Source organism: Prenolepis imparis, unplaced genomic scaffold (assembly GCF_030444845.1).
Source record: "Prenolepis imparis isolate NDT839.2.m4 unplaced genomic scaffold, iyPreImpa1.0 SCAF_9, whole genome shotgun sequence".
In the NCBI taxonomy this organism is placed as follows: Eukaryota; Metazoa; Arthropoda; class Insecta; order Hymenoptera; family Formicidae; genus Prenolepis; species Prenolepis imparis.
The window spans coordinates 3,298,481-3,313,610 of NW_028141167.1; the positions used below are offsets into that span (position 1 = coordinate 3,298,481).

The 15,130-nt window shown below is 34.7% G+C and overlaps 1 protein-coding gene across 3 annotated transcripts in view; it reads right to left on the bottom strand.

Annotated features, from left to right (window-relative positions):
- LOC145941092 (neo-calmodulin) overlaps nt 1-15,130 on the bottom strand; it is a 60,579-nt gene that overhangs the window by 17,543 nt on the left and 27,906 nt on the right. For all 3 annotated transcript variants that reach the window (XM_083046913.1, XM_083046912.1, XM_083046911.1), the window contains exon 3: nt 12,241-12,384. In XM_083046913.1, coding sequence (XP_082903039.1) covers nt 12,241-12,384 — 144 coding nt within the window. The remainder of the gene's footprint in view (nt 1-12,240; nt 12,385-15,130) is intronic.

Here is a 15,130-nt window from a genome sequence, read left to right on the forward strand (position 1 = left end):
CCTTTTGATTAAAGAAATTAAATCATTTTTAATTTAGACACTCGGGTTTTTTTAGAACTCTTCTCAGTTTCTTCCTCAGCAATGAATAAACTGATTCAACGAAAGATATAAATATAATTGCATATTTTGTTGTTTTTTCTCTCTTTCGCCAGTTCCGCTAATGTTATATGTAGTTATAGAGATGTGTTATACATTTAGCGGGCAATTCATGTCGATCCGAACGCAAGAGATTTTCTTGGCGCATTTCGGTAAAATAATTTCGCAACGTAAATACTTTTCATCCTTGCAACCATCCTTTTATATCGCTACACGCGCCATTAAAAGGAGAGCACACGACAATGTTCACACAAAGACATAAGGAGAGTGCAGAAATGAACGAACTTTACATCTCGTGATTCAGAATAATGTCCTTGCATGCAAAATTTCTTGCGTGAAAAGCCACGACTTCTTCCTCGTGGCTTTAATAAGAGAATTCTCTATATAAAGTTAAACGGATTCTTAATGCGTTGTTACGCTTAATTACGATCCTTTTTTTTTTTTTAGGAATTCTCGTTAGTATAAGTTTGCCTAAAAAGAGCCATTGTAATTCCTTCATCTACATCTACGATGTCGATTTAATGAATATAAAAACTTTCGTTCTCTTCATTGTTATCTTAAAGGTAATTTAAATTTCATCTCGGCAGCAGCAATATTAAAATAATGAGTTATATGAACAAAAGAAACTAATATTCTTAGCAGAAAATAGAAACAAAAATATTTTTTGTAAAGTAAAAACAGGAAGAGAGTAAAATTTTAACAATATATACATTTCATAAAAAATTTTTTTACTACAAAGTATATTTACCTTGTGTTTTTAAGTATTTGTTTGTAAATATCATCGCAATATCTCTCACAATAGATAATGATATTAATATCCTAAAATACAACCGTGTATATAAAGTTATTATATAATTCATACACTTTTCTCTGCAAACTTTTATTTTTCAATAAATAGATGCATTCATATGCATTGTTTGTTTTATTTTATTCACCCAATATTTTTTATTCTGTTAATTTAACGATGCGGCGGAGAAAGGAGACGAAATAAAAATACGCAAACTCGCAAACAAGTAATCGGGCGGGAAGCGACAATCGATTGTGGCTGAGGAAAATCGAATTGGTGGATGACATTCGAGATTATCTGGGGACAACTAAATCACAATAGCGTGCGAATGAAACCCCCGAGCATCGCCCGCATCGAAATCGAACGATTCGATTGGCGCCGGCTAATTTGCATAATTTGACCGCCTTTAAATAAACGCGCGATGTACAGTTTACAATCCATTTCGCTTCTGTCAGCCATCCCTCGAGCCAATTTCTGCGCAGCTGCAGATAGATTCGCGTTAGCCGCGTCACACGTGATTGTGCCCAAGTGATGAAGTCGCGTATTATGCTGTAATTACGTAAGTGCCGCATAACACTGGCTAATCAAGGAAAAGATTAGAATTAAGAACTCAATTTTATTTAGATGTCAATATTATTATTATATTTAAAAAATTGTAATTTAATAATTATTATATATGAATGTATATAAATTTATAATATAAATAATTTAATAAATGTATAATTATATTTCAAAAGAATGAGACTAATTAATATATTCAGAAACTTTGTACTATAATGTAATTTTGATATATTAATTTATTAATGCTTTCTTTTTAGTGACTTAAAAAAATGTGTTTATCTTATTAAAATTTTTCTTATTTTGAGAAAATTAATAGCATTTTGACACAAACATTTTGTTGAAACTAAAACTTTTATACAAGACGATGTGCGTGATGCAGTTAAATCATTAATGCACGGAGAAAAGAAGGATACTTTCGTAATGATAAGTTAATGAATTTTACTACAACTATTGTTAATTATGCAATCTGTTGCAATATCATAATAGATAAAAATTCAGTATTCAATGCTTAAGCAAATAAAATTCAAAATAAATAAATTAAGTTTCAAATTAAGCATTTATCATCAACATTTCACAATCATTATCTACATCGAGATTTTAGATACCGGATGATTTTGCAACTTTCTTCCTGTTCCGAATTTCTACTCCATAGTTTCTAATAGTAAAGTTATCGCTGCCGAGTACAATTCTATCCTACGGTCCATAAGTTCCTATCAGTAACATTTGGTTCAAAGGAAATGTAAGATGCAGCGTTAAACTCCTATTCTACACAGTTGCAAGAAGATTGAAGGGCGAGCTTTATTCTGCTAGTATACAGTACATTTAACAGCCGTCTTTAGATTTACAAAAAAGTGCAATAATACAAATTCTCAAACGTGATTAATATTTTTTCTTTATCACTTTTTATCTACCTATTTATATTATATTGCGCCTTTCTAGTTTTTATTGCGTCTACAGAAAAAAGAACTCCAAAAATGCAGTGTCAGTATTACCTGTCAATTTCTCTGTGAATCTGTTATTTACTGACATATTTCCGGAAGGAGTCTCCCGAATTTTCCTTCTATCTGCGGATGATTCTGACATAAGTAATTGCGGAAAATGCGCGCGTGTCACTCCTGAATATTTGTTTAAAATATACAGTATACGAAAGTGTGTCGCGAAGGAAACTCGCGTAAATGCCATATGCGTCAGACAGTCTCTTTCGACGATTTCCGATAAAGATCCGACAAAACCGAGGATGCGATCGTCTCGCGCGCGTCTCTTAAAATCCAAGTACTCATTTGCAGCGAGCGCGAGAGAGAGGCGTCCCGACATATTCCCGGATTTCCGGCTGCAGTCGACGGCTGCGTCGTAGCCTAAGCGGATTTTAGCCGGGGATAACTGTCGGTGTAAACGGGATTTAGCCGACGATAATGCCGAGGAGCGTCGCCTTGGGATTCCGCGACGCGCGTACCACATATACGTCGGTTCTAAAAGCCCTCTTCCTCTCTCCAGATTCCTCTTGCGCGTCTGCATGCGAATCGCACGTTTGCATGTGCATGCGACGTCACGCACGCAACAATGACGCGTGCGCGAGATAGTTTGAAAGCGTGTAAACGCGAACTATACGATATAGGTCTCTATACTACGCGAGGATGAGAACATAAAGTGTATTATAGCGTCGGCAAAACGTAAAGTATATTACTCCCGCGCTCTCTTGCAAATTCGCCGGCAATAACATTTCGCGCACAAACGGAGATACGTTGAGAGATGCGCGAGGATGGTTTACGATGCGCGTCGAATCGCGCGAAACGTGACTATTCCGCTTTTCGGTTCTTCTCCGGCTTCTCTTGTGCGTTGTTTTATTTGTTATTTAAGTTGACATCTTCATTTGCGTAGCGGAATAAGATGTTCAACCTTCAGCGAGCACAGTAAATTTTCTTGAGCTTTTGGTATAGAGAAACTATGCGAGACATCACTCTTATTAAGAAAGGATCATTGAAATTACAAGACCTCTTAATCATATTGCTTAATTTAATTTTTTTTTATGTTATTATTACAGCAACATTTTATGCTACGAAAAATTATCTAATGTTGCAACTAACAGTGCAATGTATGGTTTTAAAAAAATTGTACACATTTGTAATTAATAATTTCAAGTTATACTTTATAAAGACCACAACCATATGGTCGATAAAGTAATAACTTAGACAAATTCATTGGCTAGTGTGGTCGATTAATTTAACTACCCTGTTGTACACATTGTTATGTGCGTAAATATTAGATACAATTATTCAGAATGAAAATTGGCGCGAAGACATTTAATCGCTGCGAGAGATTAAATGTCCTGTTCGCGGAGTCTCACTCTAGAATTAATCAAGCTAGCGATTACCATCATTGATCTGTTCTACATAATTCCCGGTCCCATTTCCAGATAGACCCATAGAACGAGGCGAATATGGGTGACATGTGTATATGTACGTCGATGACACATATAGGATCCTGTGTGTAGCCCTCGGGCATTTTCTGATAGAGCGGATTCGTCGCGTGTATTATACCCCCATGTATTACATGCCCCACGTACGTACGTATGCGCGAGGATACAAATTGACTGGCGTGTTACGATACCGGGGCCCGGCCGGGATTCCGGATAAATTCCATAGGCGTAACTCGAGAGAGGGAGGAAGGGAGCGAGGGGAATCAGGAGATAGGAATCGTGCCAGCCTCCTATGTGTGCGCCTCGGAGAGGTGCCTCTCCGGCGGATCAATCCGATAAGATCCGATATAATCCGATAAGAAGGCCGCGATGTTGGCATATTACGAATGTCACGGTCACGTGTCCGGCATAGTCGAAAACGCTGATGGGCTTCGAGCTTTTTCACCATCGTATATCGTCCATACGATACAAAAAAAGCGTGAATTAGCTTCGTTTCGCGAGAGCCCGCTCTCATATCTGTCCGATTGCATCTATCATTCTTTTTTCTTGCCTTTCTATATATAATTTTTTTTTCATTTTTTCCCCTGTCCATTCCTATGCAGTCGTTAAAATTCTCATTAAATCCGCGCTCCGATATAACGATATCACTTTACGTAAATCGTATGGCAGCTGCCTCGTTTGTATCCGTCCTAACAGAAGCAACAAATTACATAACGAGCAATATTTCGCGACGACGATAAATTCGCGAACTTTCTTGAAGAGAAAAGGAAGATGATATTTCGTAGCTGCAGCTTTTCGAGGCGTGTCAGATTATATTATTAAAAAGTCGATAGTTATTGTGCTTGTTAAGAGTGACAAACATCATTATGACGTTCTTCCAGGGCTTGTCGCTCATTGTTATTTCTTTCCGAGGTTCTCGACTTCTGGAATGTCACGTCGATTGCGTTGGGTCATTTCGTTTCGTTTGTTAAGTAACGCATACATCTAGCACGAAAATCATTTTCCAACGGGATTTAATTCTGGGACGGACACGCGCTCGAGGATATGAAACCTCTCGCGAACTCGGCGTATGAAGCACTTGAGATTCCCTCGCCTTTTGTTCTCCCTGATTTCAAATATCATCGCATGAAAAACAGCGCTAAATTGTAAATAGCCCCGATATCCCTCCCGGTTCGCATCGCCAATCAGGCAAACTTCAATTGCGTCACGTTATCCTCGCTCTTCTGAGACACGCAAAACGACAGACAAAAATATAAAAAGAGAGAGAAAGAGAAAGAGAGAGGCAGAGGGAAAAATGAAAAAAAGCGAAGCGACGAAACAACAATATACAGGCTAATCTAGGTTGCGATACGTCGAGAGACCAATGGAAACGAAGGCGATCCGCGAAAACCAGACGGTATATTTGCGAAACGTTATTAGTTTTCACCGATAGGAAAGATCCATACGCGAATAGATCGATCGATATAGCGATATATCGCTCTTCTCTCTGTTACAATGATGCATGTTCCCGGAGAATTAATATTGCGGAATAAAAGCGATAGAAAGACGAACGGGAGCGGAAGTTGGATGGATAGTTGTAAACGCGCTCAAACTTGATGTATATTACATGTTTCGAAATAAAAAAAACGATCATCTAACAATAGGAACGAAGAAAAATGTAACTCTCAAAAATACTGGTGAGCTACAGTTGTGCAAACTCTCTTTGCTTGACGCAAATTAAACATTTTAAAGATGTAGAACAAAAAAAAGGATTAAGAAATAAATTATTTTATATTTAATAATAATTTATATCTAAATTATTTCGTGTGAATAAAATTATGAGTTGGAACATAATGCTTGCTAAAACAAAAGTAAATGAAAAGGAAATGTTGTCAATTTCAACTTTAGTGCACATAAATGTCAAGTTATTTTTAGTTTAGTATAAATGCGTCGCGCGTGCGTAATCGAATTAATATCAAATTATATAATGTTATTATTTTATTATAGAATTAATTACGATGATATGCGCTGTTTAATTAATACAGTTATGTCCTTTGAACACACAAGACATTATCTCTATTTACTCCGAAAGTATCAAAATGGGTATCGCGTACATTATCGCGATATTAAGTAATTTAATTAATACTGCAATATATATTTAATTGAATTTATTATTTTATTTACATCGAGAAAAATTTATTTCGCTTACGAAGATATATTCGCTCGCGATCTACTCCACTATCATAGAAGTTGGCCATTACACGTATCAAGGGACGATGGTGTCAACTTATTCGCCGTATACGATATGCAACCTAACTCCGCTATCAATCCCTGGAGCAATGTAATAGTTATGATTGCGATAACTTGGTTCGCGACTGCGTCCCTGCAACGTTATTCATAGAGCGGCTCTATCAGGGAACACCAACGAGCAAAGTCCGAAGAGCCAGGCAGGTAAACCGCTACCGAGAGTTGATTCGACCCGATACGATCAACGATAATTTAACTTGGCGTTCCCGATGTGTGAGATCTAACGTCGCGATTCGCGTGTGCGTATTTACAATCCGTTTGTATACGTATAATACAATCGAAGTCTTATGCAGATTTATACGCTCGCGATAGCACGATAATTTACGACATCGTAGTTATAACTGCGATGCAGTTGTGCGATCGCGCGTGGGTGGATGGAGCCGTAATGCGATCGGGACGACATGAATCTTTGAGAGGAACGAAAACGGTTCTCCCCGGGAGTACGTGCCGGAACTTCTTGAAAACTTTCGCTTTTGCCGCAGCGGAACGACGTCAAACGGTTCCGCTTATCACGTCCGCTATGGGGAGGGAAAAGACAGAGGGTCCTAAGAATCTCGTAAAGTCACGAAAATTTATTCCTAGGAAATATAGATCCGCATTCCCTAATGCCGGCGTCACACGATGTAGGTTTTTCTGTATAATTAGCTGTACGCTAGTTTGTACGTTGCTGTGCTTGCACTTGTGCATGCCAGACACTTCGATGCATTGAGTGCGAAAGTCTAGCTTGTATGATTTCTATGTTTGCTACGGTGCATTATTTCGTGCTCGTTTCCTTGCATGCACCAATCAGCGTTTCGGAAATGTTTCATTCAATGCAATCTTCACCGTTGATATGATATGTCAAAATCGTTTGACAGAATATTAATATTTTAATAAAAATGTGGAATAAAGAACAAATAGTTTCTACGATTTCTTGTATTTATTTCGGGATGAAGTAATAGCACGAATGCAGCCAATCTCCGTCGTCGCAAAATTTCATTTACTATATACAGGAGCTGTTGTTCCTCCATATCAATCTCTTTTAAAATATTTTATTTAATTATCAAAACCTATCAACCAGCTATGATTGACGTTTGACGTTTTCTTTCGTCCGACGTCTTCATACAACACTTCATACAGCAAACCAACTTCGTGTGACGTGTTTATACAACGCTCTATGCAGCAAACCAAGCAACGTACAGGGGACAAGCTAGCATACAAGCTAAACATACAAAAAAACGTACATCGTGTGACGCCGGCTTAAGTAAATCAAACGCAATTGTATCATTTTAAAAACGAATAGCGATCTTGCAAGTATGCTCCAATTTTGAGATGTATCGATACTTGACATTCGATTGTCATATGTGTGTGTCAATATCTAAAAGATTGACTCGTAAAAGTTCTGCTGTATCTTTCTCATTATATATTCTGCCTATCTTTAGATGATTTTTTTAAAGATCCTAATGCTTTTAATTGGGTTTTTATTAGTTTATAAATATTATCTATAAATATTAAATGTATCTATAAATATTAAATACTCTCTCAATTTTTATTTCATTTCTCTTCGTCAATTTACTTAACTAATTATTTGTATGTTTCTGATTGCTTCTTATTTAACGTTTCTCAACAGATATGTTAATGTAAAACGCGACAACTCAACGTTAATGTACAAATAGAATCTGACATCGCCTTGTCAGATTATCCTACAGCCTCATCAAGTTATTTTCTAACAATAAGTCTAAATAATGCAAGCAGAGTACGTGTCAAAGATGTCACGGTTATTGAATAGTCTTGCTCTAATAAGCTGTTGAAATCTAATTCCAGCTTATTAACTACCATAAGCTGCCTTTTGCCAACATTAAATGCGGCCTGTTTTATTGATGTCTATGTGTGTGTGTGTGTGTGTGTGTGTTAATAGTGCGCGCGTATACTTAGCATAGATATTAATTACCATCAAACGAAGAACCTCTTAGTGTGACTTTCATTTCGAGATATATTCATAGACCTAAAGCTGTCAATGTGTTGGCCGCCTATATAATGAACGAAAACGTCAGCATGAAACGTACATGTAGATACATCATTCGCTCTCTCTTTTTATACATAGAAATTACATTTATGATTCTGCGGTAGCACTGATGGCGCAGATTAGTTTCGTTTTCATTTAACTCACTCTGTACGACGCGATGTAAACATCTGTAATACATACACAGCTATTACATACATATACACACATGTTTGTACGCATGTATGTATATATAAAATATTGAAATATTGTGCGCGTCATCGAGAAAAAAGGGACGGCGAGCGAATAAAGAGCTATAAACACATGACGGTCGTAGACGATGAAATCATGCATTTTCCGTAGTTGCGTAATTTCAAGCAATCTTGAAAAGCTTGGGGGAGTTAATTAAAGCGTTATTAAAGCTATCGAAGAATTAATTACGCGTGGAAAGAGAAACAAATTAACTTCCTGCAAATTACTCGTCCGGAATCTAAATATCGCTTTGTTTTGACGTATCGCCCTCGAATACGTAGACGAGGGAATAAAGCGTCTACTTAATACAGTTCTTCGCTCGTTAGTTTGGCGAACTAAATAAGGGCCGCGCTTCCCGTTCGCAATCGTATCTCATTTGCGAGAAAGATCGATTACTTAAACGAAACGTTTTCGTGAAACGCTCTTCCGGCCGCTCGTACAATAATGCACAAATCCTCACGAATGAACCTTTGCCATAAAAAAAGCCAGCATTCACTGTGCTAATAACTGCAGTAACAATAACAGTTACATTGGTCGTGATAACCGTATAACGATAATGATACGCTTTTTGTGCGAAAACGTCAGAATAGAATCTCTAAATACAATAGACTCCTCGCTTTCAGGCGATGTTACGCCGAACTTTTCATAATTATGTTTCGTGAAATAAAATTTTGCCAAATAAAAAATTTTTAATTATCTTAAAAAATTTTACGCTGTGCAATATAAAATATACAGTGAGCAACAAAGTTAAAATTCATACTCTGAAAATTTTTAATTATTTAAAAATGTATTATTCTAAAAATATATATCTGTATATTTTTTTGTATCTGCTCTTCGAATAATATATGAGCTATATTAATATATAGATAATTTTTTTATGTCTGCTATTTAGGCGATAGTGTTTTTCAAGAATAACGAACTACCATAAACATGTACAGACGATGGCGTCAATGCAGTACCTTGTAATCTACGAAAATGGAGTTTCTTCAAAACAAAACAAAAAAAATGAAAAAAAACTCTTAAATTTGCGCACAATCTATCTGATAGTATAGCAAAGTTTGCCAACTTTTTCTGTCCATCCCTCTCTCTCTTCTTTTCTCTCCTTTTTTTCTTAGCAACATATCCTTTTAGCAACAACGTGAACCACGTGACTAGGTCGGGAACTCATTTTCATATAAGAAATGCCAATACGAAAGAATATTACGTGGGAAGATCCTAGTGTCTTCATGGCAACAAAAAAATGTTATCAGTAAAAACATCGGAGTTAAAATGATGAACACCGCTCTTTTTCCATGGTTTTATCCACGTAGACGTGGCTATTGCTATCATCCATTACAGTAAAATTACATGTGGCGCGTAGGGACGGATAATTTCACGCGCGATTCGAAATTGTATCTCGTAAAAAAGAAAAAAATACGTCGGATATTTTCGAGCGGTTTTCAAATGAGGAAAAAGTAATTTCCCTCGGAAATATCCCGCAAAATGAGATGGCGAAGATCGACGATTATCGAGATTTTTTTTTTGGTGGCCGCCGCTCGGTCCTTTTTACGACCGCGATTTTTGTACAATCCTGAGAATATTTCTCTTTCGTGTCGGACCGTTAAATCCCCTCTTTGCTTGCCACTCCAGAACATTACCGGGATGTCGGGTGGCTTCAGGGTTAAACTTGGGAATCTCTTCCCGCCGCCGAGTTAATCCCCGAGATCGCGGAATTATTATCACTTTCAGGAATCCGTTCAAAAAGCAGCGCGCGCGCGACTGCCATTCCCATGGAATTTTAACTCGTCTCGTCTCTTCGAAACGATTTACCTCCGCGACGTAATTATTTCACTCTTTCGAGTATGGGTGGACTTCGATTTACATCCGCGCGATATATCTCTCCATGCAAATTTTAATAATAATACCTTTCGCGGACCGACCTTTTGTCGCAAAAACGCAATACAGCCTGGAAGCACGAAATTTTCGGAACTCGTTTTTGTCGAGTTGTTTTTCGAAGAGCAACGAGAACGGTCGTTTTTCGATACGGGGATTTTACTTCGTAATTTTCCTGATTAGAGAGAAAATGTCTGTATGACCGTAATAGCGCACCACTGTAACGCAGACTAGCAACAGGTACAAGGACTTGTACCATCTGGCGTCAATACCGCCGATCTGCTTCCGTCGAATCATCAATAACAAATATTCGAGGAAAGTATTGAGTGGTCGCGTATTATAAAATGTTAAATTTCAATAGTTTCAATTTTATAAAACACATTTATGATAATATCATCATTATACAAATAATATATAATAATTATTTCCTCATTAGTCATAATACGTCGCAGATTTTACGAATAAATAAATAATTTACTTTCTCTATTATATGTGAAAGTCGTTGCCATTTGATAAAAATAATTCAACGCGTCTAAAATCTAAAATTATGTTTAAATAATACGATCGAAAAGATCCTATTTTTTCCACTGTTGCTTATTTTGCTCCGAAAAAGCTATGTTCTGCTCCAAAAAGTATCGGCAAAGTTTTCCAAACTACGATATTCGCACCGTGTAAATAACAACGAATTTTCCTTCTTTTTCCAAAGATATTCCATAAATCCTACCTCGGACAGGTCGCAGAGGGTAACGCAAAATTGGATACGGTAAAAGATATAAAAGGATAGAGTTTGGGCGAAATTGAAGAAGAATCTGCGAAATCAAATATAAGAGAGAAAGACGGAAGATATATATAAGTCAGCTCGATGGAGGATTCGTTTATAATAAAGAGTTTCACCTGGGCAAGAACTTGGCCGTTGGGGAAATGGTGTTCGTGAGAATTAACTGCAATTAAGGGCGATTTGCCGACGGGCACGAAATTTTACGTGGCCGATGGCGGATACGCGAAAAGACGGTAAACTTTCGGAGCGATACTCATCCCTGTTACTTTAGCAGTTCGCTTCGTTGCGCAAACTGCGGCACAGTACATAGGGGCACCGACTGCTTTATGATTTAAATTTTAAATCTTTAATCTTGGCACACCAACGAGAGATGAGAATAACGCGTGATTTAACGTTATTATTATTATTATAATGTAATATATAATATAATATCAAGTCATCTGAGCTTATTCATGTTATATATTATAAAGTGCATTTTCATGTTATATTATGAACAAGTATTGATAAAGTTATTGGTCAAAATGTGGAGATTTGTCCTTCAATTTATTTTCATGTTTTCTATTTTATTCGTGAATATTTATTGGTCAATCTGTATTTTTTTTCTCGGATATTATACCATTATCTATATAATCTATTCATCCAGCAATATGTGGTATGTGAAATGGAATTTTCAAAATGCATGGATTGTCGGAAAAGAACAAAAGGCGTTGATATCATGTAATATCGCACGATGATCAATATCATGCGTTTTGATAGAATTCAGCGTTTAAATTCATTCAACGATTGAAATGTCAAATACAATTACATTGCGTAAATTAGTCTAATTTCTGCCTATTTATATTAATTGGATAAATCCATATAAATACACAACGTTACATCAGTATCAATAAATTGCAGAATTTAAATCTTCGTCGAATGATTCGGAATAATAAATAAACAAATAATAAATATACGAATCACATACCAGATGATTCTAATTTCATCTTTTTCATAATAATCGGACAAATGCAGCAGTAATTGCCAATAATTATGCATCTGTTCGATAATATAATGTAATCTCTTAAAACGCGTGGCGCGATGAAAACGCAGCCTCTCACGATAATATTCGCGAAGAATTGAAGCGGTCAGAGGGAAGAAACATTGCACAATCCCAACTTTTTAACTTTACTATATAATCTCTAGCAGATTGATAATAAAGAGTTGTCGCTCACCGTCAATATCAATTTCCTGAAGCATGGTTCTCAACTCCTCCGCTCTCGCAAATTGTCCCAAGGAACGCATAACCCTGCCGAGTTCTTCTTTAGTAATAGTTCCGTCGCCATCCTTGTCAAACAACCTGAAGGCCTCTCGGAATTCTGTCGAGGAAAAGAAGAAAAAAATAGTGTGAATAACTCCGCTTCGTTTTTTTTTTTCTGAAAATAATTAAAATTATTTCAACTCTCCAATACCTCTGAGAAAATTCTTCAGCTCTACGTATAAAATATTCCAATATCTAACGCCACAGTTACGAAATTAGGACGTAATTTTCGAACAATTTTCTTGTTTTTTTTTTTTTTATGATAATTTGACATTTATGCGCTTTGAATAATTTTGAATTTTTTACGTTGAATATCTCGGTAACTACTGTGACATCAAGCTTGCTCTCTCTGGAATTGTCCCTTTCCTATTCGAAGTCGGTTACTGATGCCGATTAACTGACTATAAAGATGGTCGCTAACAGGTTGAATTCCCCGAGAGAATTTGACGAGCTACGACTGTACAAGCTGTACGGATTTGGTTCGACGGTGCTCGACTCGATCGTTTAATAGCCTCGTTTCTCGCGTCATTGATTCCCGATGAACCTTCACATTACACGCGTCCGTATCCACGCACGATTGCTGGTTTGAGAATAGAAGCTACGAGTCCCGACATGATCGACGATCATTACACCTGTATTCGTTACTTGAATCTCGTCTTAAAATCTTGTACGTTCAAATAAAATACTCATTGTCAGAATGTGAAATTTTATATTTTAAACGCGAAGACGATTCAATAATTTACATTTTAAATATAAATTATTTAAATTTAAGTAAGAAATGGAGTAATTAAATTCTCTTTTTCATTTATAGATTTTTGTCCACTTGGTAATGTAATATCAATCTTTATTGCTTTTGCTGCTTTTTCTAATTTTATTTTTAGAAACTTTCAAAACAATAACTCAAACAATAATATTTTACAAAAAGTCCTTAAATCAATCCGCCCCCACATTATTGATTACACGAAACGGAACAATTATTGAGACTTTTTCTCAAGAATTGACTACTGAATAGTATCAGAGGGAGAAGTTAAGCTTATGTTCCAAAGTAAATTTCATTTGAGTTTCTCAGTTGAGTTGGAAATACAAATATGATTTTGTGAGTACCAAATGGAATCTTAAGATCCATTTATAACCATATCATATTTCAAACAAATATCTTAGCAAGAACATGATTATATATAGATTTTAAGGTCGTGTTGTTATTGCAGTCGCGCGATTTTTAAAGTTAAAATTTATTATGGCACGCCGTTTTACTTTTTAATAGCAAACATTTTAAGTACAAAACTAAAATTGAATTTCTGATTTTAAATTAATAAAGAAATTATTCGGAAACATTATTATTATGTAGAGACATAAAAAAATTATTTAAAATGATATTGAACGTAAATTTTATCTTAACAGCATAGGTAAAGATAGGAGTTTTAGGGCATTATTATTATGTGCTGACATAAATATAATTCATTTTTATTACATAGAAACAAAATATTTTTATTTTGTAAATAAATTATTAAAAATTAGAACAAATTTTTTTATACACACATTAAAAATATACATTATCAAAATATTGCAAGTATATTGTTATTTTTATATTTTGTAATTTATATTATATTGCATTTAAAATGTGCACATTTTTATTAGCATTTAGAAGTAATATACAAATTACTTTTTTAAAGCATCTAGAATTGTGTGTATTTAAAATTATGTGAAATTATTTTTATGCAAAAAAAAGATAATTTAATACATTTCTACAGATTGCAATTTTATTTTATTTTATTTTCATGATTTTCAAGAATTATGAAGGATTGTATAAAATTAATTTATGAAAATAAAATTTTATTGGGACATTATAATAATTCAATAAATTAAAATTATATTGCGACATAATATTAATTGGCTTAATTAAAATCATGTTTGGACATAACAATAATTCCGAATTTTTATTATGTCATGACATAATTTTAATTCATCGAATTTTTATTATGTCGTGACATAATTTTAATTCGAACTGGTGATTTTTTATTCTACAATATTGACAGTACTGAGTAGTATGGCACGCCGTTTTACTTTTTAATAGCCAGTGTTGCCAATATTATAGAATTAAAAATTATCAGCTCGAATTAAAATTATGTCGTGACATAATAAAAATTCGATGAATTAAAATTATGTCGCAACATAATAATTCCGAATTATTTTTATGTCCTTATATAATTTTAATTCATCGAATTTTCATTTTTTCGCGATGTATAATAACAATTTATGAATTAAAATTATGTCGCGACATAATAATAATTTGATGAATTAAAATTGTCGAAACATAATAATAATTCGATGAATTAAAATTATGTCGCGACATAATAATAATTCCATGAATTAAAATTATGTTTGGACATGAATACAATTCCAAATTTTTATTATGTCCCGACATATAATAATTTTAATTTATTAATAAGAATCGCAATTTTTCTTAAGACAATTATTTTTTGAAACTTTTATATTGAATGGAATATTATTTATGCTATTAAAAAGTAAAACGGCGTGCCATAATTTATCGAGATATTTTGATATGAGGAAAATTATAACAAAATAAATATATTGAATATCTGGACAAATTTTAGGAGTAGTATATAAAAGTGTAATATATTATAATGTGTATAAAAAGAAAAACACACACACAAAGAAGAGAGAGACAAAGAATAGAAAAATTTTTATTCTGACTTTAGTATAAAAATCAATGCAAGGAAAAAATATTTTAATTAATTTTTATATTTATATAATATTCATGTCGTAAGATAAAATATAATAGC